The 27,637-nt window shown below is 39.8% G+C and overlaps 2 protein-coding genes across 6 annotated transcripts in view; one reads left to right on the top strand and one right to left on the bottom strand.

The window, feature by feature from the left end:
• The window catches only part of MTBP (MDM2 binding protein), a 62,044-nt gene extending 51,289 nt beyond the window's left edge, over window positions 1-10,755 (top strand). For 2 of the 5 annotated variants that reach the window (XM_048841567.2, XM_048841572.2), the window contains exons 18-22: window positions 1,406-1,672; window positions 2,948-3,197; window positions 5,980-6,093; window positions 8,667-8,732; window positions 10,373-10,755. In XM_048841567.2, the coding sequence (XP_048697524.2) occupies window positions 1,406-1,672; window positions 2,948-3,197; window positions 5,980-6,093; window positions 8,667-8,732; window positions 10,373-10,408 (733 nt within the window). In that variant the 3' untranslated portion in view covers window positions 10,409-10,755. The other 3 variants (XM_048841571.2, XM_048841569.2, XM_048841568.2) reach the window with 3 other exon arrangements.
• A 4,962-nt stretch (window positions 10,756-15,717) lies between these two features.
• SNTB1 (syntrophin beta 1) overlaps window positions 15,718-27,637 on the bottom strand; it is a 176,891-nt gene continuing 164,971 nt past the window's right edge. The window contains exons 5-7 of the mRNA XM_048841573.2: window positions 26,750-26,946; window positions 23,139-23,329; window positions 15,718-18,644 (exon numbers count right to left, since the gene is read on the bottom strand). Coding sequence (XP_048697530.1) covers window positions 18,552-18,644; window positions 23,139-23,329; window positions 26,750-26,946 — 481 coding nt within the window. The 3' untranslated portion in view covers window positions 15,718-18,551. The remainder of the gene's footprint in view (window positions 18,645-23,138; window positions 23,330-26,749; window positions 26,947-27,637) is intronic.

Raw genomic sequence — 27,637 nt, 5'->3', positions numbered from 1 at the left:
AGGTTGAATCATCACAGTCTGTTACTGTCCAATTTTAAATTCTCAGCCATGTTGACTTTACAGATTACACCTGTGTGGTGTACAGCTACAGTAAGGATCTGTGCCATGCCAAGTGTTCTTGGCAATTTGGTTGAATTAGCTATGAGAACACATCACCCTTCCTCTACAGATTATTTGCATGCAAAAATTTCACACACAAGTCAACACAACCACCCACACAACAAAACAAACTGCACACACAATGACTCCAAACACACACAGCCCTGCATCTCAGCACAAAACCCCATTTTTTTGTTTGTTTGTTTGTTTGTTTTTTACACATGTGACTTTATACATCTCTTAAGAAGAATAAACATCCTAAAATACAGGAAAGGGCTGAACAATAAACCATCAGTTTTGCATCCTAATCTGATGACAAATTTCAGTGATTTAGCACTATAGATTTATGTGGTATAATTTTATCACTCGTATTGGCACTTTATGGATGTCTTCAAGAAGAGCACTTGAGGTGTGGGTGAGAGGAGGAGAAAGAATAACATGGAACTGGTTAACAGAGTGATGGGCTCCCTAGAAATTCCTGAGATAGAGTAGATAGAAATAGACTTTCATAAAACTCCTGAAAGCTCACTTAAAATACTGTAGTTTTGGAGGAGGTGAGTAAAAAGGGTTCGAGGAAAGGAACTGAAGTATACTGCTCAGGTTGTGTTGCCAATTTTGCTTGAACATGATTTTTCTTGCCCCTAATCTTAATCCTTGCACTCTGAAAAAGAGTACCTGATGTGGGTGAAGATGGTTTCTCTATGAGATCTATACTATATAGATTCTAATACAATCCTTCTTGTATCTGAAAGTCACGTAGCTTAATGCATTACTAGAATGCAAATGTCTGTCACATGGCAGGAAGCTTTCAATAAAATATAAAGCAAAGGGATTGATAACTTTAAATATTTAACAAGAGCCTGATTATATTTATAAGAGAAACACGCTCTATTGTCAACATCCCAGTATGTGCTAAAGGGAGAAACAAGACTTCCATAATGCCAAATCCTGCATTCAATAATTCAAGTAAACTTTCTGTTGACTTGAACGGAAATTTTACCTTAGAGAGAACCGAGTAAGGATAGTGGGATTTGGCCCCTATTAAATATGTAACCCAACTTCATCTTGTTGACTTGAATGTAGCAGAATCCATGAGAGTGTCTCTCATGTAAGCTAGTTTGTTAGGTCATTCAACGCAGTTGTCAAGGGCAACCTAGCAGTTCAAGTAAAGAGGCACTGCAGACATTTCCATAGTAAAACTTAAGCATGATTATTCAGTTTTTCTAATGGGAAAAAATTCCCCAGCTCTGTTACAATGGTCACTGGTTTTGTGTTTGTTTGTTTTTTTTTCCTATTTCAATTTTAGATACTGTCTAGATAACAGAAAAGCTTTAGAGAGAGATGTGAAATTTGCTGAACTTCAGACTCGTCTAATTCGCTATGAAACGCAGACTACGTGTACTAAAGAGTGCTGTCCTGTACCATGTGTCTTGAGCCCTCTTCCATCTCCTGCAGTTTTGTCAGAGCCTGGAAGTGTCCCAGATGGGGAATCTTTACAAAGTGAACTCAGAACAGAAGCATCAAGGCTAAAACGCAGATCAAAAGACTTTGATTGCTTTCATTCCAACAAGAGGTAATGCACTAAGTAAAATTTAAAAAATTAAGATTTCTTTTAAAGCATCTATCTATTTAAATGTTTAATCCCTCTTCTATCAATTTGCTATTTCTCAAGTGTGACCTCCCATTGACTATATTAGATGCATTAAAACCATAAACCTAAGGCATTTTAATTTAAGAAATTGAGGGCTGCATCCTGCAAGGTGCTGAGTGCCTCTTGAGAGGTGCCAAAATGCGCTTAGTAGCCACTGAAATTATTTGTTTTGAAATAGCACTGAGAGTCCTCAGCACATTGTGCTGGTGACTGTACAAACCTGGAATAATACAGACCACGGCCAATAGAGTTCACAGTTTAAGTAGAGAAGACCCACTGAAGTTCCAGTTCACCCAGCCCTGACCCTCTCCTCATTCAAATCCTTTAAAAACCCAGTTTTTTAGAATGCCCCACAAGAAGCATTTTTATATCATTTGCATCAATGTAAAATCATCAGCGAGTGCATATGCCGCAGCTGAACAATTGTGTGATCTTATTACTGTAATTCTTCCCATCCTGTCCTTCCAATTGTTAGTTACACTCTTGTTGTTGCACACCTGCTCTTCAAGCAGGGATTGTGTCCAGTGGGGATTTTAATATACTTCCTCAGCAAAGATGCTGCCAGATTCTGGTGTTCTGTATAAATAGTAAGAAGTGGAATTGTGGTTGTTCTCCATTTCACTGGATTGAGCCCTTACCTTAGGAGTTTCAAGCATTCTCTTCTTGACCCTGTCTTGGTCTAGATTCATGAGAAGAATAAAACACTGGACTTGGTGACTTGGCAGGCCTATTCGTCTTCATTTTTACTGGCTTAACAGGGAGAGGCTCCACATGGGAGAATGTGTCAAACAAGGATGTTTTTTCAATTGGGATGGGGGCAGAGGGAAGAAATTCCTGCAGTTTTTGTGTCCACCTTTAATTTGCATGCGTCTCCTCTGTCCCTCTGTCCTCCTCTGTGATTTGTTCCAAACTCTGTTTTTTCTGTAGCATCTGCTATACAAAAGACTCCTTCACTCTGTTCTGGTTTAACTGTTGGAGAACAAATCATTAGTAGGTAAGGGAAGAGAGTCTTCCTCACTTAGTAGGGGAAAGAAATTTTGTTAATAGTTTGTCACTGCTCACCATTTTCAGCCTCCATTTGTTTGAATGTACTGCATATCTTCAATATTTTAAGCAGTTATAGTAGCCATTTATAGTTGAGACAAAACCAGCAAGACGATAAACACTTATCTGATTTTTTAAATTTTTTTCCTCCAGACTAATAAAAACTGAAAGCACAGATTCTCTCCTGTCTCAGGCAAGCGGAAGTAGTGTGGGTCACCATTCAATACGTGTCATAAGACAACAGCCAGGCAGATCATTGTCTCTAAAATCTGCGTCTGTTAAGCAGCCTAGTGGTCAGACCAACAAAGTAACTGCAGAGGCTGGCCCAGCAAGTCAGAGATGTGTGCAAGAGTCAGAAACTTCAAAGCCAGTTAAGGAATCAAGATCTCAGAAACATATACGGGTAAATATATCTATATATTTATATTTGTCTCCCCCCGCCCCCCTGATACCTGCCCCTTCCCAAAAGATAAGATTCCCCATTTTTAGCCTCTTTCAAAACATGGGACCAGTCCCCAAATCTTTATTATTTAGTTCTGCTCAAGGGAAATTTGTAGAAATCAAGAGAAGTTTTGCATAAGTAAGGCTTGCAGGACTGTCAGAAAAGAACTTAGTACACACAGTAGAGTGCCCAAGAAACAAACAGCAATAGATAACAGATGTGAAAAAGGGGAAATAGAAATGAATATAAATTAGAAGTTATGAAATATAGAAACTTGATAAGGGAAGACAGATATCGGGGAAGGGTCCATGGTTGGCAGAGTTAAGAACAATAACAAGATTTTGGGATGGGGAATATCAGGAACAAAAATCCTAGCAATGATATAGGCCAGTTACTAGAAGGAGATGGTGTTACTGTTAAAGATGGAGAAAAGGAAGAAGTATTCAGTAAATATTTCTCTTCTGTATTTGGAAAGAAGCAGGATGATGTGCTTGTATCTAGAGCCATCTGGAAATGGAAAGCTGTTCCTGTGAAAAAATTTTACTCTGGAAAAAAAAATTTTTTTCATCCCAAATGGCAATGAAAAGTTAAAAACATGGAATTTTTCATAGAAAGGGATTTCCAGGAAAATTCCATCTTGGAAGAACCAAAATGTAGCCTTTTGGCTTTCTGCCTGCAGAAAATGAAATTGACAAGCCTTCCCAGCTGACTGCTGAAGGGTGAGCACCCCATTTTTCCATCGCTTCCCCTACCTCTTAGTTGCCAGAGAGATAACTAGGCTGCCAAGGATGTGGGGCAGGAAGAGAGCTGGGGCGCTCAGCCTCCTTGCCTCCCTCAAATCTGTTTGCCAGAAGGGAAGCTGGGCAGGCAAAGTACTGAGGTGCTGAAAGAGTGCTAATGTACCAGTATTCAAAATCAGCAATGGATGACCTGGATAACTATAGGCTGGTTACCTTGAAGTCAATCCAAGGCAAGTAAATGGAAAACCTGGTATGGAATTCAATACATAAAAAATAAAGGATGGGGTTATTATTAAGGCCAGTCAGCATGGTTTTACGGAAAATAGGTCTTAATGGACAAACCAGATTTCATTCTTTGATGAAATTGCAAGGTTAGTTGATAAAGGTAATAACAGTGTAATATACTTGGACTTCTGTAAGGTGTTTCACTTACTACCACCCAACATTATAATTTAAAAATGAACACTATACAATATGAATAGAGCCCACATTAAATGCATTAAGAACAAGCTAACTGAAGGAGCTCACAGTAGTCATCAGTGGGGAATCCTCATCAAATGGGGGTGTCTGTCTCCAGTGGGTTTCACAGGGATTAGTCTAAGTCTCAACATTACTCAGCTTTTGCATTAATGACTTGAAACTATATATAAAATCAATGCTGTTAAAATTTGCTTAGTAAACTGGGCCCATTCAATCAAAATGTGTTTTAATACAACCAAATGCAAAGTTCTGCATCTACAAACAAGGAATGCAGGCCTATGGAATAGGGGACCATATCCTATACATCAGTGACTCCAAAAAGGATCTGAGTGTCATAGTGGACAGGCTTATGCTCAAATAAATGTTAGTCTCTTAAGGTGCCACAAGTACTCCTGTTCTTTTTGCCGATACAGACTAACACGGCTACTACTCTGAAACCTGAACTCCCAGTGTGGTGATGTGTCAAAAGAGCTAATGCTGTCCTTGGATGTATGAACAGGGGAGTAGCAAATAGGAGTAGGAAGGTGATTTTATCTTGGGATTGGTGAGATAGATACTAGAATACTGTGTACAGGTCTGGTGTCCCCGTTTTAAGAAACGTGTTGAAAAAGTGGGGAAGAGGCCAAAAAGAGCCAAGAAAATTATTTGAGAGCTGGAGAAAATGACATACATTGAGAAACTTAAAGAGGTCAATATGTCTAGCTTGTCAAAAAGCAGACTGAAAGACCTGATTACAACACGTAAGTATTGTCATGGAGAGAAAATATTGGCTACTAAAGGGCTTTTTAATCTGGCAGAGAAAGGCAAGAACCAGTGGATGGAAACTGAAGCCAGTCCGATTCAAATTAGAAATAAGACACAGATGTTCAACAGTGAGGGTGGTCAGTTATTGGAACAAACTAATGGGAAGTGGTGGATTCTTCATATCTTGTTGTCAAGACTGGATGCCTTTCTGAAACACAAGTTGTTGGGCTCCACACAGGGGTAACTGTGTGAAACTTAATGGCCTGTGATGTACAGGGGGTGAGACTAGAAGATTTAATAGTCCCTTCTGGCCTTAAACCCTATGAATCTGTGAAAAATATGAAAATGAGGATTTTCCATTACCCTCATGGATATGTGAAGCAGGAAAATACAATATATATCACTTTATTTTAAATAATGCCTAGCAGCTATACATAGTGTTCCGTCTTCAAAGCACTATGTAAATGTTAATTTATCCTCAGCACTCAGGTGAAGTAGGTATTCTCTTCATTTTCCAGATGAAGGAAATGGAAACTGTTAAATAACTTTGCCCTAAGCTGCAAAATGAACTAGTGGCAGAGTCAAGGCTAGAACTGAAGATTTCCAGTCTCCCCGTCCCATACTCAGTTCAAGTCACCAAGCTGCCTCCCTAAAATTAATCTTTGGGGCAGAAGGGCAAGAAGTTATGTATGGGTTTATTCTTTAAAAGTGGGCTATTGGAAAGCTTGTCATGGTGATAATTGATCCTAATTCCTAAGTGTGCCTGTGTTGTCTCCAAGATGCTGACAGAAGTGGTTGCTAAAACACTTAAGAAACACGGCATTGCAGAGAACCACAAATGCTTTGCATCATGCAGCCAGCGTTTGTTTGAGATATCCAAGTTCTATTTAAAGGTACTTTTTTTTTTCCCCCTCTTGCTCCCACAATTGTACATAGTTACTCCACCAAAACTATATCCAGGATTAACACGTTTAAAGGGATATGATGATTGAGATCGACAGCTCCAAATATTATACTTTTTGAAAAATATATTTTTAGCTCTATTTGCATCCTGTTTGCTGAAAACTTGTAAAAGGGAAATTGCTCTACACGACCATGTGATGGAGGATCCAGAGCTAAGTTTGTCTGCTGTTGGACACATGAATGCATGTTTTGTGCTTCCAAGATGCAGGGCAAGCAAAATTATAAAACTGAACAAGAATCCGATCACCCTGCATGTAACTGGTAAATCTGATTCTCTGAGGTCCAGACTTCACAGTATCCCTATTTCCTAGTGACGGTGTTGAGAAAATAAAATGTTAGCTGTCAACAAGTGTAAATCAACAGAGCTGGAGCTACTGTTGTAAATCACAGCCACTGGTTGTAAATCACAATCACCCATGACCATCTGTTGTTTCTATTCTACACAAGAAAGGTTAGCAAGGCTTGCTCTTCGTAATTCATCTGCCCTCTCCAACAAGACAAGTGAACTGGGCCAAATATTGACCTGTTCTAAGATATGGAAATTTCAGTGATGTAAATTAGGCCCATTTTCCCAGTGTGTAATTGGGTGCCTGTGGTAAAGTAGAGTAACTTGTACTGAGTTAATGTTGTGTAGGAGTAACATATCTTGAGGAGACAGAACAATGAGATAGAGCAAGAAAAACAACCAAGAAGATGATGTAGGACCCCTTCTGTCACCTCTATGTATACATTGCACATGCTTTGCACACCTGTTTGGGCATTTAATGGATGCAGATTACCCTACCAATTTACATCAATCTGATGTGTAAATGCACTGCTATTTATACCTGTTGAACATGCCCTTACCTTCAAAAGTAGTCTTATCAATGCCTTATATTGTGCTGCAGTTATTTTGCACTTTATATTTGGGTTCCCTCAATGGATAACAGGGCCGATCATCAGTCTGGAGACAAGTAAAGATGCTGTTTTATCATCAGAAGCCCTCTCTTGACTTGACTTGCAGTAATAATCAGTCTGTCTCTAGCACTTTATGTATTTTTCTTTCCCTTTTTAGAATCTAATCTAAACACTGATTGCAGAGGTTTCAAAAACTTGCCCTTACTTATACAAAGCTTTAGGAGACCATTATGTTTCACTTGTGACAATGAAGAGCACATTCATTGTTCTGGACAAAGCCCATTGATTACAAGGTGAAGAGGGAGATGTCAATAAACTTCATGCTGAGTCTGTAATCTTCACTTCTTGCTGTAATGTCCTTCCTTTCTCAACCGTTCCAAAGCTATTGGCTGAAAAGGAAGAGAATTTGTGCGAGTAGCTGGAACTGTAGATTCCATGGCATTGCTCAGCAAAGTGCCTGTGAACTTTCTGTAGAACTCCACGGCAATCCAACACTTTTCACCAGGCAGCCTTCTGTTTTCAGTTACCCTCAGTTTTCAGAAGTAATTGGGGTAAAATTTTCAAAAGTGCCTAAGTGACTTTCAAAGTTAGTGTGGTTTAGGCTCCTAGATTACATAGGCACTTTTGAAAATGTTACCCTAGAGGTTTAGGGAACAGAGTAGTAAGGGGCAAATTCTATCCTTAACCAACAGCCTGGATGACTGTTGGACTATGGACTGTTGGACTATAGACTATGGAGAGGTGGCGGGCTGTAGACTGTGGAGAGGTGATGGATGGGGTATAGGGTCCTCTCCTTCCCACACAGGACACTGAAGGGAGGAGTAGCTGCTGGACCTATGTAATTGTAAATCTGATTGCCTTACCCCTTAAAAAGCCCATTTGAATGCAGAGAGTTATGTTTCACTTGTGAAACGTGCTTGGGTCTGCTCAAATGTGCTTGGGTCCGCTGAATTCTTCCCCACATCTGCAGTAGAGCCACAAGAGTGCTGTGGCATTGTGTGTTTGCCACTGGGGGTGAGGCCATATTCTCCCCTTAAAGGGTGTAGGAAATATACAAGTGTAGTTCTCTTTTCCCCTTTCTACTACATTCCTACCTGCTTGCTACATGCCATCTGGGAGGGGTCAGACTCCAAAATAGAAAAGGTGGTGGTTTTCCTTTCCGGGACTGATCTCTCTCACAATTTCACCTCCTCTGGTCACATTTATTTTGGAGCTCTGCCCTTTGTTACAAGAGTGCAGTAAAAGTGCCTCGTTATAGTTAAATGTTCAGTCAGGGCCTATAAGAATTTTGAACAGCATATAGAGCATCTCTGTAGCTTTGAAAGCGTTCAGGGGACAGGCTAAATCCCAAAACTTGAGTGACAAATTTAGATGGCCTTTGGTAACTGCAGAGTGAGGCACAACCCATTGTTAATGGATTAGGAGAGAGGGTAGTCTCAGAAAAGAAATACGTAATCAAGTTTTCCAATTAGGGAGCCCTAGGAGATCCTCAATCAGGGAAAGTCCCTACAGGTAACTTTAATGTTAGCATCAGCTCCAGCGGAGGTATATGTATGTTCAAGTCTGTCTGGCAGCAATTCTATCAAATGATGTGTTCTCTGTTTAGGATCTGAAAACTTCCAGGGGACTGTTTGATGAAATGAAGAAAACAGCAAACAGTAATGCTAAACAGGTAACCCTATTCCTGTATGTTCTGGAAATGTGTTCCTCAAACGCTGCTGTGGGAAATCTACTGCCGTTGCGTCTTGGAATGTGGGTTGGTACATGGCTTTAATGGGTGAACAGAGGAGACCATCTGTTGTGTTCTCTATGTTCTCTAGTTTGTATTGTGAGAGTTCTTTTGAGGTTAGTTCCCTCAGTGCAAAATTCCAGTTGAAGATGTTGACTTGCTATGAAAATTGTTTTAATAAGGGTGGCCACTGTCAAAGAGAGAAATTTGAAATAAGGGAAAAGACTCAAAACTCTCTTTCACATTAGTGAGAAAAATGTGTACATGAGCTTCTGTTTCTCAGAGGACTCTCTGCACTAATGGATTATTAGGGGGCCCATTATGTTATAAAAGGAAATACAGTTGTTCTAAAGGAAGAATTATAGAAATGGTAAATCCAAGCTCTGGGAATAATTATAAATAGAAATCTGAGAGAATGGTGACTGTGCTCATTTGGGTGTCAGGAATTTGTTAGTCTTTAAGGTGCCACAAGTAGTCCTCGTTCTTTTTAGGAAGATTCATGTGAATTTTAAGATGGGGAAAGTACTTGGAGAAAAAATACTCCTATCCAGAAATTTATCAGTGCATTGAGTCATATCCTGGATACCTCATTAAATAAACTTTGTAATGATGATCAGCACTGTGGAATTTTGCCATTTTTGCTCTCTATACTGTAAAATAAAATGTAAGGATTTGGTTGGTTCATTCCCATAGCAAAACCCGTGCTGAAGGAGGGGCTAACTGAGTGGAAAACTGCAAGATCTCACCATGGAGTTTCTCCATGATTATTCTACGAGCGCAGTGTTTGCCCCACCCGATCGTCCTCTAGGATAAATCCACCCCCAAGCACACAGATTGTAAAGGATAGGTGGTAAGCCAGGGATACTCATGCATAGTACCCCTGCACCTCCATACCAGCTCTGACTTCTAGCAGTAGTCTACACGCTAATGCTCCTAAACTCATCTGTGAGGAAAAGGGGAGGTATTCTCTCCATTTTCCCAGACTGGGAAATAGATCTCATTGTAAGTCAATGATGGAACCAGGCATTAGAATTCAGGATTTTCTGTCTGCTAGACCATGCTGTCTTTCCTGCTCTGCAACAACAATTTACAGGGCCTTTTAGTGGGCCAGAATCTCTCTAATAGACCAGTATGGACTTATGCTCAGCCACCCAGTTTGAGGAATAGCAACCGCTACAGATGCAGGTCCAGCAATGAAACAAAACATTTGTTCTTCAGTTTATAAAGCAGGAAATTATTCAAAAGGATAACACTGGATATTTAGAATTGAGGGTGTACTTTGTTACCAGTGCATGGAGAGATTGGAGTATAGTATGTCAACTTTTGAGCCTAAAAAAGTGACCTTTTTAAATGCAAGAAATTATTTAGGAGTGAAAAATTCAAACAGTTGTATGTTAATGACTGTATCTGTTTCATATACTGAACACATTGACTTCTTTTTGGTGAAAACATTGCCTATTAAAACTTCTGTCACAGTAAACTTTTTGGTTATTCTTGCTCAGTCTCTAATATTGCAGAAGTTTGGTTTTTGTTCTTGAAATTAAACCAACTTTGAAAATCTGATTTCTCCTTTATTTGTATAGGTGATTGAATGGGTTTTGGAAAAGGCTAACAAGTAATGATGATGAATCATTACATATGAATGGAGTTTACACCCTCTTCTCCAACTTCATAGAGAAAGCACAGTGCATTACAACAAAAGTATAAAGCCAGGTAATGGGAACAAAAAAAAAAGAACTTAAAACTTGGTTCATAGACTTAATTCCCAAATCCAATACTGTATTGTGGCCTTTAGATATTTTATATTGAGTTTTTATTAAAAAAAAATCTGTAATGAACATTGCATTTTATACTATATGCCTATTTAATTATCTAAAGGACTATGACTTAGATTTTCAGAAACAGTTTTATATGTGTTGTACAGATTTTATTTTAGATGTAATAAAAAAATCCAAATTTGATTGTAGTAACAAGACTATTTTATTTCTTCTTTTTTCACAGTCTTTAAGAAAAGACAATTGTTCCATATATGACTACTTTTTTGTTCTTCATATAAGTTAACTGGAAAGGTTTACAATGCAATAAAACTCCTTTCACATTTTATAATTTAACTAGCTATAATTCCTTATTGTTCTACAGATTAATATAATTATGGTTAGGGTTGAAGGCACAGTAACCTCTCCACTCTTAAGGTAAAACATAAAGGATGTTGGTTTTGAATGAACCCAAAACCAAACATGCCATTTACAGCAGTTTTTTTATGGTTTTGATTTTTATTTTTATTTTTTTTTGAAAGCAGACACAGCTTTCCATAGAATTTGCCCTGCAAAGCAATAATAAAAAAAAGGAACCTTTAGTAAAATGGCTTGTAAAATCTTAGTACAAGCACCCTTAATCTGGATTATGTCTTTTAATCTCATGGGTTTCCAGTATCAGTTCTCATTTCATATGGTTCTCTTGTAACAATTTGATATTTTAAACCTATTCCTAGAATCCCTTTGATGAGATGCATTTTCACACTGTAAAAAAACGAGTCCTAAAGTACCATTGATCTAAAGAGAGCTGTGAAATTGAGAGCAGTGGCTTCCTAAATAGAACAAGAACCATTTTATCTGAAAATGGAGGAGACTGACCAGGGCTGCTTTAAAGTGGCACTGTCTGATTTACAAATAAAAGAAAAGAAAATCCTGACCTATGTTACAAACACCTTTAAATTAAAAGTTCCTTACACCAGTATAGTTATTCGTGTAGGGAAGGGGAATGGGTGCTATCAGTCCTAGGTATCTTTACACTGATAAAACTGAATCCACAGTAGGGGATGTGGCACTTGTAACTATTTTGGAATTCAGATCACTCCCCTAATGGGAATAGTTGTATTGGTACAAAACCTGTAGAGCAGGCTTTCCAGCAAAAAGCTACACTGGTCTAGGTACATCCATACCATATAGAGTGTACCCACTGTAGGGTCTTTGTACTGCCTTAACTATACTGGTAGAAAAGCAGCACAATTTCTCTGTGTAGACAAGATCTAAGGAGTTGGTATCCAATTGGCAGTGAGGTGTTTAATTCCCGTAGGCTCCTTTTGAAAACCCAGGCCTAAATCATTTAAAGTAGATGGCAAACTCTGAGCTGAAGAAGGGAGTGGGGGGGGTTGTTTGTACAGTGCCTGCTATCATGGGTCTTTAGGTGCTACCATGATGTACGCAGTAATAATGGGTTTCAGCCGTGTTAGTCTGTATCCGCAAAAAGAAAAGGAGGACTTGTGGCACCTTAGAGACTAACCAATTTATTTGAGCATAAGCTTTCGTGAGCTACATCCGATGAAGTGAGCTGTAGCTCATGAAAGCTTATGCTCAAATAAATTGGTTAGTTTCTGAGGTCCCACAAGTCCTGTTCTTTTTACAGTAAAAATGGTAATACTACTTTTCAGTGTAGACAACAGAAATAAACTAGTCAATTTCACCTTTGTTACATCTTCGGGTTAATTTCACTGTCAGGTTCTGATGTGTTAACACAACGCTACAATGTTGAGTTTCAAACGCTGTTTAAACATTTTTCATTTTTTTCTTTTAAACATTACATGGAAATATTTCTACTGTTTCCAACTTTCATAAAATTTCTATTCTATGAGCTGAAACTAAATCGTAGGCCAAATTTAACCTGACATTCTCTCCTCAAATACCCAATAAGTTTTTTAGCAAAAATCTTGATGGGAACAGGATGTTAACCTCCCATAAGAAGGTAGGTCTTCACTTACACTCGTAGGGTTATAATGAAATAAAACTATAAACATAACATTTGGGTTAGTGGCCTGAAAGGTTTTAGTGATTCTTATTCTGAACTGGGAATGCTAAAGTCTTAAAATGTATCACTGTGTCTGTTCATTTAAATTAAAAAATGCATGTACAGAACTGCTGAGTTATATTTGTGACCATATGGCTTATTTATTCTACTACCCTATTCACATTTTACTTTTCTGTTTTTACCCTGTTACGATGTCGACTATAAAACAGAAATAAAGTTTCTAGGTATACTTTAATGAGACTTGCTTAAATTAACAGTCCAATTTTAAGAGTATAAGTACTTTGTGCTACTGTGATCTATCAAGTTAGTTATTTCTTTATACGCTAAAGAACCCTTGAATGCAGATGTGCATGTTTTTTTAATGTTTGATGAATGTATAAAGATTTTGCATCTGGAAGTTTCATTATGTTTAAATTTAAATTAGCAATCTGAATTTGAAAACTAACACTGCACTTACTCTTGAACAAACCTTAATTTTATAATGTAGCTTTTGGAAGCTGCATTTGCTACTTAATACTAGACGTTTTCTTGCTGATACTGTTTATAGCTGAAAATGTAAACTCATTTTGTACATAGCAAATTAGAAAATTGGATTAATTATGCAGGAGTTAACCTGCAGGTAGTGGGGCCAAATTTCTACACTTTGTAAAATGGCTGAGGCTTGCTACAATGAGCAAGCACAACCTTATTAATGAAACTGATTCCTAACCTTATACTGCATGAAACGAATGCAGTACTTAGTTGCAGGAGGGCTTGTATAAATTAGGTGTAATAGTCACTCTTCTCTCTGCATGTGGTGTGTCCGTAGTCAGTACTGGAACTGGCTACTCACTTATAACTCTCAGCAAGTGAAACTCATTGGTTAGAGACACACTGTGCTAATAACCACCACGGTATCCAAGCAGTCTGAAATGGGGGGGGAGGTGTGCCAGAGTGTATACTCGTCCCATTTAGCTCCACCAACTCAGGCTGTAACAACATTATGCATTTATATAGAGTAGTGCCTTCCATACTTTATAAACTTGCATTAATATGGCCTCAAAATGACTCTGTGGAACAAATTATGATATCCCCAGTTTTTGAATTTGGAAGCTAAGACTGCTAGATCATCCTTTTTCTAAACAGAGCTGATCCTGTCCCATTTAAGTCAGTGGGAGGAGTGGGTCATATGTGACTAGTCTTGTGCCTACCTTGAAGCAGTGTGTTTATAACTTTCGTTGCTTCCTTCCCTACTTGTGCAAGTCAGGATGTGGTACAAGTCTTATTCTACCAATGTGCAGTTCCTTCCCACTCTCTCTCTTCATGCTGCATGGGGGGGGAGCAATGGTGAGAGTACACAGAGGGAAGAGTTTACTTCCTACAATGCTTGAGTACCTGGAACACAGTTTTCCCACTTAAATATGTTTTAACCCTGTGCAAAAATTGCCTCAGAGGCAGGAACTATTCAGTTCTGGTCTGGCAGTCGTTTTTCAGTTACCTTACCTATATTTATTGTACATAAACACAGGATTTGTAACTGGACTAAAATACAGTTATGGCTTTTCAGTTTTGACGTGGAAAAACTCGTCCACTTTGAGGAAATGGTGTAATCCTTGTTATTTTATAAGTATCTAACATGCTGCACGGTTCAATTTCGTTATCTTAAGATTTTGCAGATAAAAGATTTAAGATAAAAAGGGAGCAAGATTGAGCCATTGAAATGCCATCAGAATGGATATCATTTTAAAGTATAGTACAAGGGGCCTGATCCTGTCGTCCAAATCAGGCAACTAGGCCCAGAAAAATGACAAGTCGTGAAAACAAACATAACTCCATGTCCTCCAAGAAATAGGAATATTTGCTTTCATGTGGAGAGAGCAACCAGTAGTTTCATTTGTTGACTAATGTTGTGTGGCAGTGGTTTACTTGGCAATCCATAAAAATGCTTTTCATGATTTAACAGCGGCCACTTAAAAAAAATACTAGTTACTTTTATGTACAAAGCATTCATCTACATTCAAAAGACCTTTTGAAGTGAGCAGCTCCTGCCAATTCATCCTCCTACAGTAAAATTGACTTTTATTTCTTTCTGTGGGATTGCAAGGAGAGAACTATTAGATATTTGCATGATCTTGACATTCTTCCTTCGTGTACATACTGCGTTTTCCAAGGAGCAGAAGGTCTCATAAAAGAATCAGTATGTTTCCCTAACAGATCAGATCAGTTTTATTTTCTGTGATATACAATGTAGATGGTAGTACTTTTCTGATAACATCTTCTGTATAGATGTTCTATTCTTGCTAATATTAGTGATATTTCTATACAGGTTTTACAATTTCAAGAATGTTCTATTTAGAGTTAAAGTTAATTATTCACAAATAATATTTTAATAAAAGTCCCCTCCTTCTCTTTATGGGAAGCCTGTTCTAAACTAGACTGAACACTTTCTCTCTGAAACCACAATCTAGTTAGTTAAATGAGCAGGCTTTATAGACAAGATACATTGGTTTTTTTTATTTAAGGCATTATTTATGAATTTGAATAGTGAGAGGAAACCAAATCTTCTTTCCCCAGCCACGTTTTTGATGAAAAATGAAGTGTTCAAAGGCAGTGATTTGTCTACTCTCACTTCACTACACTACTGCTACCACCAGGCAGACACGCTTCAGGAACTGTGTTGGGGAAAACAAAGTGAATTTAGTGCTTGGAAAAGGTGCTGGAAAGATACCTCATAGACACGGCAGGTTTCCCCACTCAGCTGCATACATGCCTTCAGTGACCCCCAGGTAGTAGAGTTGCCTTTTCCTTTCCGTCCTTGGTGATCAGAGAGACTGCCAGCAGAGATGCATATTAGGATGTGGTTATTTGTCCACTAGGAACTGGACTGAGACCCTCAGCTCACTTCACAGGCCACCAAACGCACTGCTGACACCATTAATAATGGTGTATTTTCTCTCCCATTTAAAATCATGTCTAAAGAACATTGTCCTCACTATAACTATAATGCACTTTTAAGCCAGCGAAGAAGTGTTTTTCCACCTACTTACATTTTATGAATTAAGTGTAATGTTCCCTGAGACCAGAAATGGTGTAAATACTGAATTCTCAATAGCCTATTGTACAAATTAAGCTCACCTCACAAAAATCAAATAAATGACTTTTATTAAATATATTTTCCCTCTAAAATATAAACTATACTCCTATAAATGTAGAGTAGGCCCATATTTTGTCAACCCCATCCAAATATGAATCACTCCAAAATCTGTAAATGATGAAGATATAACACTTGTAATTACCATAATTTTTAATTTGTCTATAAATATAGAATATGAACTTTCTTTGCAAACTATTTAGTTATTCACTTATACTTCATATAGTACTGAGCACCTCAGATTACATACTGTGTAATTTAATTATTGATACTAATATGAATTCTGATTATTTACAATGAACATACATGTTTATATAACATTCCAGTGACTTTAAGTGTTAAAGAAATAAAGACATAGTGCAGTATAATTTACATATGTATTGACTCTTATCCATAGTACACAAGCTGCTGCTTGAATCTCTCAAATTTCTATAGGAACAGGGGTCCAAATACATAAACATTTTGTACTTGGACAAAAAACACTTTGCATTGCGTGAGCTAGAAGGTTTCAGGGGAGATGCCTCCTGTGTTAAATTCACAAACCTTGGCATTTACTTTTTGATACATTTTGCATAGGCTTTTACTGAAATATGATTCTATGATCAAAGGCCCAACCCTATACTTGCCCCCCTGAAAGTCTATGCAGTCTAAAATCATGCATACCTAAACCAGAAGAAATCAAAGATCTACCAGAGATAACTGCATGAATGGAAAATAATAGCAAATTATTTAACTTTTGGTTTTTTTGGTGGGGGGGGAATAAAATAAGTTTTAATTCCCTATTGTAAGTGGAATTAAGTGCCATTAAGGTAGAAATGAAAGTTACTAGATAGGCAAATTACTTTGAAGATAACTACATTTATGTACTGTTCCAAAATTACCTCTTTCTCGGGTATAACGTTTTGCAAGTACAGTGCAGTGTTTGTGAATTCAGCCCAGCAGCTCTTTAAAAATTTAAAATGAGTATTTTTCTATTACTAATTAACACATGTATGGAAACCACCATAAATCAAGCCTTTATGTATGTGGAAACAGATCTGACTTATTTACTGGGCTCAAGACCTCAACTGAAAACAATTAAAATGGAATCACTGTTTTATTATTTATTATATTAATGTGATTTGTTTTCTTTGCCAATTGAGTGACATCTAAATTAAAACGTAGCTTACTGGTAAAGTTTAAAAAGCAATACAAATCATTGCAATGCTACAGCTGAACTTCTGCAAGCAATCACATTCATGACTTCTGCTTGTTTCTAAAAGCCTGGCTTTCAAAATGTGGCTTTAGCCTCAACACATTACGAATATCTATTTCAAAGAGTTAATTCTGTTTGCAGCTTAAATGTGGTATAAATTCTACGTGATCAACAGTTTTTCATTCCACTCCTACTAAATTCTCAGGCCACTTTCTGTATCTCAAATGCATTTTTAAACTAATTATTACAGAGCTACACATGTTTCTTAATGAAATCTATTTCCATTTAACTGATTTAGCAGCAGGGCATACTACTAGGTCACAATGTTAAGTGAGGCACCATAACTTGCCTTGTGGGTAAAATTTCCAAAGCTCTTCAGTCCGATTTTGAAGAGTGACTGGGTGCCCCTGACCTTCAGTGGGACTTAGGTTAGTTCTTTTAAAAAGTTTACCCTGTTTGCTCATAAGTTAAGGACACTTGAACAGGCCCCTTTGCGCTCTCTTGTGGTTACCCGGCTATACAACAAAAGTCCTATGATTACTGCTGCTTTGGTGCCCCTTACAGGAATGTGCACATATGTTCATTACACAAGGACCATTAGAAAATGCCCCGGATGCTCTGAACTGGGTGCTGGGCTGTTCACTAAGGAGCTCTTGGTTGCTTTAGAGCAGAGGTTCTCAACTGGGGGTACGCCAAAATAAACCAGAGAGCAGGGCTGGTGTCAGACTCAGTGGAGCCCAGGGCAAAAAAGTGAACCCGAGCAACTTAGCTTCATGGGACCCCTTGTGGCGTGGGGCACCAGGCAATTGCCCTGCTTGCTACCCTCTAATGCTGGCCCTGGCTTTTAATCTAGTGCATATGAGAAAAACAGTTTTGGGGGCACAGGTGGGCTGGGGAGTTGTTACAGCATGTTGTAGGGGGGAAGGGGGCAGCCTCAGACAGAAAAAGATTGAGAACTCCTGCTTTAGAGTACCCTACTGGAGTACATGCACACACAAAACATACCTGCCGGGGCATTAAAGCAGCTGCCTCTCATGACTCCTTCTTATGGAACAGCAAGATATTTAAATAGCACATCAACTGGGATTAAAGTAATATTTTACTGATTTTTTTTTTAATCTTCGTAAAGCCACCACTTCACGTAGTATCAAAAAAGAGAAACAAATATCAAGCCTTATTCTGAATCCCGACTGATAAGGGCCCAGTCTTGCATCTGCTTAGCCCTTACTTACTCTATATAAACCAATACTTAGAAATAGGCACGATTTATGATTTTGAAATGCTTACACATACAGTACTATACTCATTTCCACTGTACAGTATGTGGTTTTAAATTCCTAACATTGTAAAATTCCATTTTTGCCATTGTTTACAATGAGCTATGTTATTGTCTCCTGCAACTGACAGTGACGGAAACGACTGTTCTGAGTCTAAAATCTGTTGGTTTTTTTCGGTGTGTGCCTCCTTTGTAGTTGATCAAAATGAAGGCTGGGCCTTGGAGAATCACCAGAGCTGAAGTCCTTGCATTGAACTCCAATCTTTTGTACATTGCTAGCAGCTACAGGTGTCTTCTATTGATTGTACTTCAGATTAGCATGACAGTTTCATTTTTCTTTTAGGAAACCGATGTAATTTATGCCACCAAACCAAGTCTTGTAATCTTAGCTGAAAGGAAGGAATGAATGATGAACACAATTGGCTTTGGACAAGAATGAAGGTCCAGTTGCTGAAATTAGAAAAGAGATGGAGTTAGTGGTGGTTCAGGTCACAAAGTACTGACAAAACTAGCCGTCATTTGCCGATTATTTACTTGATCTATTATCTGCTAATAGTTTTAAAGCAATCAGATAAAAACCAGCACTTTATCATGTACATCACACTGCATCTTATTTTTCTACAGTTTGTCTTGTTACAAATACTCAGGTCATTAAGAGTAATCAATGACCCTGCCACTGTCCAAAAAATCCTAGAGCTGCAGAGTTTGCTTTCTGATGAGTCTCGAAACTGAACACGGTAGGTTCCTGTAGGGCTGGCTTAGCTGATGTGAGCAGGCCCAACTTAAGATAAGACGTGTCTGAACAAGTAACTGCTGAACAAGCCGAGACAAGTAATTGCTGAAACTACTAACTATTGTGAATACATTTTTGTAAATAAGAGAAGCAAAAACTAACTAAACTAACTATTGTGGATCTGTTTAGAATAGATAAAGTATACAGAAAATCCCTGAACTGATAAGCTTGCTTTAGAGAGACAAGATGGGTGAGGTAATATCTTTTACTGGACCAACTTCTGTTGGTGATAGAGACAAGTTTTCCAGCTTACACAGAGTTCTTCTTCAGGTTCTGGGAAACACCTGAAGAGGAGCTCTGTGTAAGTCTGAAAGCTTGTCTCTCTCACCAACAGAAGTTGGTCCAGTAAAAGGTATTACCTCACCCACCTTGTCTCTCTAATATCCTGGGGCCAACACTGCATCCAAGCTTGCCTTACGCAATCTGCAAAGCAATTGGTCTTTAATGCAAGAAGTATAGATGTTAGGGGCTAGGGAAGATGTATACAAACTTTATGGTGTACAACATGAATTGGAATTGTGGTTGCCCCCTGTAAATAAATCACCGGTTCTCGGGCCAGCCCGGGCAAAGAGCTGTTGCATGTCTAACACAATAATCTGAGTGACAGGCTGGAGTCGAACTGAGTTTTTTGGATCCCTGAGAAGTGGATGAAGTGTCCTCCCAGAACTGGATGAGTGGTTCTGGATAAACCCAGCAGAAAGGTCTCACAGGGAATCCTAACACTTCTGTTTAGAGGGTGGAATTAGTTTAACCCCTGAAGTTTTCCAACAGGTTCAAGTTCCAGCTGTTAAAGGGAGCCTCACACAGGAGAGGGGAAGGTTAGGGGGCACAGTTTGGATTGTGAAAGAGAGGCTGAGTGCCTGAGGTTTGCAGGCTGGAGCAATTCAAGCAGTCAGTCTGTGTTCACTAACTGAGAACACTGTCTGAGACTGGTTAATGCATTGAACCATGGCCTCAAGGCTCAGTTTGAGATAGCGGTTTGAAATGGCATACTTTTACACAGCTTTAGCAAACTGAGTGAAATTGACTCCCCACAGCACATCCAAAAATGCCTTTCAACATTAAGGCGGCAAATAACCTGAATTTTTCTTTTTTTTGAAAACTGCCTTAATTCTACTTTCTTTTGTTTAATGTGTTCTGCTTTGCAAGTGTAAAAAATAAAATCGGCACACGTCTGAGCCTGATGGCAGAGCAACAGCAGAAACGGCGCAACGTGTTTACAGGCTTTTCTGAGAGAAGTATCTGACTAGATTTGCAGAACATTTCAACTATCTCCCCCATGCTTCTGTTTGAACTTCCTGATGTAGGCGTGCACACAAAACCAATTCTGAGTGATAGAGCAATAAAAAATTCTGGACTGAGTTTAGAAGCCGTAAGAATGGTGGGATCGAGTGAATAATTCAGCTCAAGAGATTAGGATGTATCAGCGTCTCAGTGAAAATAAAACAAGAAGCTGCCTGTCGTAGACAAACTGTCTTAAGAACAATTTGCAAATATTCAGTGTACAATTTGACTTCAGCTTTATACGAACACCAACATGCTCTAGGCAGCTGTCTTTTCAGGTCCACAAGTAGGTGCCTACAATGGATTTCACTATATATAGAATATAATTTCTAAATGTCACATGCATCTAAAAGAGGCATCGATAGATAGACAGATAGGTATGTCACTTTCCATTAAGGGTTTGTTCTTACTCTTTTTGACACTATTAGCAGAACTCAACTCCAGTATGAGTAGTCTGGGTCTCTGAAATACTTCTTCACTGCACATGTTGTCATTGTGCATTTATATCACAGACCTTCTTATCCTAGCAGCTATAGATGGACCAGTCCAGATGCACCATCTTTTAACTAGCCAATGGGGTAAAGATGGCAACTGGCTGTTCTAGAGGGCCAGTGCCTCAACAACTGCCAGTCAAGCCAGTTTCCAGAAGGAAAATAGATTCTTCACCTCGCCTCCTGCAACAGCAGAGGGAATGTTTTGTATCCCATTGATCGCACTATAGCAACTATGGCTGTTCTGTTTTCGATGCTAGACCTCATTCTACATAGAATAAACATATAAATTAATGAACAGTACAGTACAAGGTGTCATCACCGGGTAGTAGGCAAGAGCATGACAGTCAAATCTTCTATTATAGAATCCCACCGTTAATACAGGGCTAGCTCCACACAAGGATTTAGGCACCTAACTGCCACTTTAGGAACTGAAGTCAAAATTTAGATCCTCAAAACCCTCACGTAGCTGCTCATTAACCCTGTAGGTGCCTAAACTCTCTAGACACCTACATTTCCACCAATAAAGTCTTCTAAGCCCCTAAATATTTGCCGCTGGGCATGTACACAATCACCTCAGTCCTGATGCCCCGGCACCTAACTCATGCCTATACCCTGTCAGGATCCTCAGATGAGGTCTTTCCCCAGCTAACTCACTGTGGGATCTGCTAAGGTCGGCATGCTCAGAGGCTAACTAACCAATCAGCCCCCACACAAAGCAATGGTGGTAGGATTACCGCTGTGTATATGAAACCTTTAGCCCGGTGGTTAGGCTGCTCCCCCAGGAGCCCTGCGGTCATTTGTTCCCTCTGTCTGATTTGGAGCAAGAATGTGAACTTGGGTCTCCCAGCTCTCAGCAGAGTGCCCTAACCACTGGGCTATGGGGTATTTGGGGTAGGACTGTCTCAGTCTCTCCTTTTGAAACTATCCCAATTTGTATAGGGAACAGGGATTGGAACTTGGATCTTCCACATCCTGGCAATTGTGCTAACAGCTGGGCTCCTGGCAGGGGTGGGGACAGAAGGGGGGGTTCTCTTGTTTTTTTTGTGAGAAAGAGCTGACCTGGCTTAGGTTCCCAACGCCAGGAGAGAGTTCATGGCTGTGAACCTTGAATGAAGAACCATGAACCCTGCCTAAGCCCTACCCCTCTCTTCAGTATTTCCTGTTAGCTAGCTGAGGCAGCTCCCTGCTCAGCCTGCTGGCTTTTGTGAATCCCATTCCTGGGCAGCTAACTCTCCAATTTGTCTTACATACAGAGCCTGGGCACCTAACTCAGGGCTGTGGATTCCACTAGGTGGAAGGGTATCTAAGGGTTAGGTGCTACAGTGCTGAGCCAAAGTCCTTTTTGGGGATCTAGCCCACAGTCTCTACCCTTGAAATGAGACTATGTTTTGTTCTGCACTTTCTTGAAGCTGATATGGTTCTTTGCGTCTGATGTAAGGATTTCATAAAGCCAGGAATAGTGGCACTGTATTTTAAATGGCCATTTATTTCCACTCTTTGTTCTACATTCAAATAATGGGAACAGTGTGTTTCTACAGAAAATGACTTTCTAATCCATTCTCTCCCACTGCTGCAGGTCAATGGCGTTAAAGTGCAACATTATAGCCTGATCCTTTTAGGTACTCAGCACCTTCACTTTACAGTAACTTAACTAGGAGTAGCAAGCACCTAGCAAGACTGGAGACATAGGACTGAATTTTCAAAAGAACTTAGCACCCACAGTTGTGGCCAGATCTTCATAAGTGCTTAAAGTCCATTTAGGCACCAAAATAAGTGGCCAGGTTTTCAAAAGTGCACAACAGATTGGTGGCTGAGGTGTTTTTGAAAATCTGGCCATAAGTGTCACTGTGGGTGCTGAGCATGTTTGAAAATCAGTCCTTTAGTTAACAAGTGTTTGCATTTTTCATAAGTGTTTACAGATTGATGCATACAAATGCAAAAACTCTGGAGTGTCTGACCACCATGGAACCCAATTTGTCCCTAAATACAGGAAATCATTCTTCCCTCCTTGCATGGTTTTACCATTTTATCCCTACCCCATTTTTATTTTATTGACTCTTTCTAAGGACAGGTCCATGTAATCGTGATAAAGCCAATTTCCTTATAAATTTTAATAGATATCAGTCATTATTACTTTAGGAGTTCAACAGTGCACGGAACAATTTACGTTTTGATTACCAGAAATCATGGCACCCATACGTGTATATTTAACCTATGTTAGCTTGCTTGTAAGTGCCTGCCCCAAACCACGAACTCAAGGACAGGCAGCTCCATTGAGCATACTGTCATGCTAATCATGCAAAGAATAATTGCTTGTAATAGTTGCATGCACAAATGGTCACCTGCATTCCCATAGCTAAATGCAGTACTTACAAATTCTCCATCTTTGCCTCCGAAGTCTAAATAAAGCATCCTAATGCCATCATCTGAAGACATTTTTAGTTTTTCATAGGGACACTGTGCAATTGTTTTGGACAAGGCACCATCTTGTGGTTCAACTGTGAGAGAGAATCCATGTTCATAATGGATGGTCAAATGGCACTCCTGGTTTTTGTAGGTGCAAGCTGAATATGAAAAACAAAATTGAGATTATGAAACCCCTGCCCTTAAGAAGCTTATATTTGTAAAATACCATTCACATCTATGGTGACTTATTATCCACTCTACTTACAACATTAACAAGGAAACTACCTTTTAAAGGAAACAGAGTCACCCTGTCTATGTCCACATTTTGACCTGCTTTAAACCTCTTCCAAATTCTATTTAACTAAAAAGAAACCAACATTCTTTTATAGACAGAAACTCAAGCCACTTTTCTGAAACAGAGTTAAAGTAGTGTGGGTATGAGATTGGTGATTGGAGATGAGTAGCTAAAGAACTAGACGGTGTGGATTTGAATGTCGGATTTTATGTGTTTTTATTCTGTATTCCAGAGGCACTATTCCTTAATTGGCTTTCACTGAGTTTCCTTTAACATATATAGTTGTGTGTGTTTTATACTTAATAGACACACACACACATAGTACCAATTCCCATGGAAATTCTAGTAGGTTTCACTAGAGTCCTTTCACAGGATTCTCTTGGTTTCTGCTGGTCTGTGATGTCTACAAAAGGATGAGTTGCCCTGGCTCTGTTCCAAAATTTGATTGCCAACTGGAACCAGTTAACTTTCAACTGAATTTCCATCAGGCATATGTAAAGCCCTTCCTCATCCTTTGCTCTTGCTCAGGGATAGAGAGTGGGTGAAATTAGTTGTTCCTTCTGATCTGTTTACTGCTGTTCTTGTGCTCAGCAGGGCAAGGCTATTGGTTACCTCCACAATGCCGCTCATTGACTGTTTATAGGTATACTTACCTGAATGATTGACTCCTTGCTCAAGAGGAGTGCAGTCTTTACCTTCATCTGCCTGGAGTTCTACTTGGAAATAAGCCCCTCATGTACCTGTAGGGTACTATGCCTTCCCCTGACCTCCAATATGAGATCAGTTGCTCCATACTCTGTTCCTAACTATTCAAAGATAGCTACATGTTCTAGTTTGAAGTTCTCTCTGCAATCCTCTCCATAAGTGTTTCAAATGGGTTTGTTTTATGCAGTACAGACAGAACCCCAAATTGTGTCTGAGTCAGGGGTGCCGGAACGGGGGGGCTGGCCCTCCCACTTTTTACCAGCTATCAGGGCAAGGGACGGGTGTGTGGGGAGAGGAGCGAGTGAGGACTGGAATCTTGGCGGGAAGAGCCGGCGTGGGGTGGGGACTAGGGAGAAGGGGCAGGGTGGGGGCTTGGTGGGAAGGGGTGGTGTGGCCATGGTTTGGGCGCTGGTGGCCCCCCCACACACACTTGTAGGAAGCTTTTGCTACTCCTGGTCTGAGTAACTACTCTGGTTGGTCCTCCTTTCTCCCAAGAGGCTGCCTCTCTGCACCAGGACACTTCCAAATGCATTGCCCCGTGAGCAGCTGATCTGGCTTCATGGGCACCTCCTCAGGACACTACTCCTTACAGAGGCACAGTGGATCAACTGACATGAATGTCTTTGTCAGGACGGAGCTAGGCAGATAAGTGTCGGGTGTAGACGGAAGAAAGGCAGGTGAGTGGATGATGTAAACTGAGCTGTGTTACTTGTAAGCAGTTAAGATAACTGCCTGTCATTGGCCACAAAATCAGAGCTGTGCAGACATGCCCTAAAATTAGAACAGCTTATACCACTTAGCACTAAAACAAAAGTGTTATTTTTAAAGGCTGGACTGAAGAGCTGTGGAGAAGGACTATGAAAAGCAGAACTCTGAGAACTGACTGATACCTGGTGAAACTTCACATTTGGTATAGACCTACAGTAAATTAATCACGACCTTGTTCTATGCCTCCAGCCTGTGAAAGACTACTGAAATTCATTCTGCTTTACAACACCCAAATATATATAGTTAAATTAATTTGTTGGGTGTTGTAGGGAGTAAATAAAAAAGGTCATTCCCCTGGACCTAATTTGTCTCACCCTTCGTGTTTGTGTGCATCTCTGAATGCCAAGATACAAAAGAAAATCTCATTAACCTTAAGATTCAGGTAGCACCCCTGCTTCCAAAACAGACATTCAGAGAGTCAGCCTCTCTTTTCAAGCACCAAATGAGCATTGAAAGTTAAAAGCTGCAAAGGGAATCACTGAAGAATTTCAACAAAGATGAAGACACTTTTGAGTACTAATTAGTTTCCTTGTAATTGAAAAAAGACCCTGATAATTGTAACCAGCATCTATTGCAGCAGGAATTCTGCAGCATGGCTGATTTAACCTTTAGGTTAGCTCGGGGACTGAGTGCCAGATGAGTCTTAGACCTTCAAGTAAAATTGATGGAGTACCCAATTTTACGAGCATTGATGAAAGGAAAGAGTGGGTGACAAAGAGATCACAAAACAAGGATTTTACAGGTTTTGGGGATGGGTCTTGAACAGCGAAAACTGCACCCCTTTGAACAAGTAAGAAGGCAAACCAACAAATAGGAACGGCAGGGTGAAGGGGGCTCAGCCAGGCATTTAAGTTCAGTTGACCAAAATATGGGCTTGTCCGCAAGGGAAGTTCATCTGAAATAAGGTGAGGTGTGAATTTGAAGCCCTATTGCTATTCTGGAATAACTCTGCTTGTGGACACTTTTATTCCAGAATGAGAGCATCCAGACAGGGAGATAATCCAGAATAGCTATGCCATTTTCCCCATGTAGACAAGCCCTAAGAAGAGAGACTGCCGTGCTCAGTCACTCAATCTTGACTGCATCTTAGAAGGAAGGTAGGTTGTCTTAAAGGGGAGGTGGTTTGCACCCATTGTTATTAGACTCCCCCCCCCCCTTTTTATTTTAAAAAAAGCAGGTCAAGGTGGGTAAATGGCCAATATCTATTTGTGAATTTTGGACATTTATGGCTCCTGCCTTACCCACTCTTCTTTTCAGACAGGTGCCCCAACCAGATCACCAGTAATCTTTACTCCCTCCCCCCAATATCTCCTCTTACTCCACGAGGTTGTTCCTTCCAGGGGTCACAGAGCTGTGGGCCTTTGAAAGAGAAGCATAGCAGCAGCAGGAGCCCTTCCTTTCTCATCATGACAATCACTTCCCAAAGGCATGAGGTCCCCATCTCTGACTCTAGCACTTCATGCATTATTGGCTGCTAGACTCGTATCAGAATGAGGACGAAAAGAGCAAAATGGAAGTCAGAATGACACCATAGGGGGCCTGAAAACACAAAATTTGCCACGGTTACTATAGAAGTTAAGAGCTGGCTGCAAAAGCAGCAATAAACTTTTCACAGTAACATTTCATCTACATTCTGAAGTTTCAATCAGCTCCAGTGGAAATAACTTGGAGAAACCAACGAACTTCTCCAAGCATTGATCCCGGACTAACGATCACAGATCCAGCATTTTGATTCTCGCACTGAGAAACAGGCCTACGGGGAAATGCCAAAGTGACTCAACGTAAAGAAGAACTTCCAAGTGTTACTCACAGGTTGTGATTTCCGTGATCAGCTCAGCTGAATTGTGGCAGCCCTGCACTATGTTCCTTGTCCACAGTGAGAGGTCTCTGCTAGTCTCTGTCCTGAAGAGATGGGTTTCAATCCCTTGCCTTGTACCGGTGCGCGTTGCAAAAGATAAATCCACCCCAGATTGTGGGGATCCCTTACCAGGACCTGAATGGACCAACCTGAAATTGGATTTAAAAACAAAATAAAATGCTTGCATTGCTTGACGCTGCTCAGACTGCTCGGAGTTTCATGTCGCACAGCTGTACGCAATGGAGTGAATTTAGTGCTGGCGAAAGGTTCGAGAGTAATAGCCTTGGAGACTGAAGGCTTCTGTTTATCCACACAACAGGTACAGAATGGGCAGAAGCAGGGCAAGAGGCCTTAACATGGACCTGCATATGGGAGAAAGAGTAACTCAGTTTCCAAGCCCACTCAGAGCTTGACGTCCCTGCTGAGGCTGCCAACAAGAGTGGCAAATAGTGTTAGTTGTGGGGGATGGTTTTTGTGATGTGGACACATCTTCCAGGAACTGGACACAACACAACCAAGCAGCGCCAAAATCCTGGGTTTGGGGTTGTATATTATCCTAGTTCTCTCTCATTTGGACTAGAAATGATACTTGCTGAGCCCGCTTTTCAAAACATTGAAAGCACAGGGCAGCAAGCACAAAGTCTGCCTCACAATTAAAGCAACTTCACATACAAAGGAGCAACATGATGTTTAAACGGTTGACAGGGTGTCTAAATATTCATCTGGGTGTACAAAACATTTAATTTGCATCAGGGATTGTGGCAATTGTGCATAAAAATTAGCTACACAATTATGCACCTGATTCTGGCCCTAATGCTTAAGCCCTAAACTGTATGCTTT

This window comes from Caretta caretta, chromosome 2 (assembly GCF_965140235.1).
Source record: "Caretta caretta isolate rCarCar2 chromosome 2, rCarCar1.hap1, whole genome shotgun sequence".
NCBI classification, from domain to species: Eukaryota; Metazoa; Chordata; order Testudines; family Cheloniidae; genus Caretta; species Caretta caretta.
Note: the sequence above shows the minus strand (reverse complement) of the source record. Positions and strands in the feature narration are given on the sequence as shown.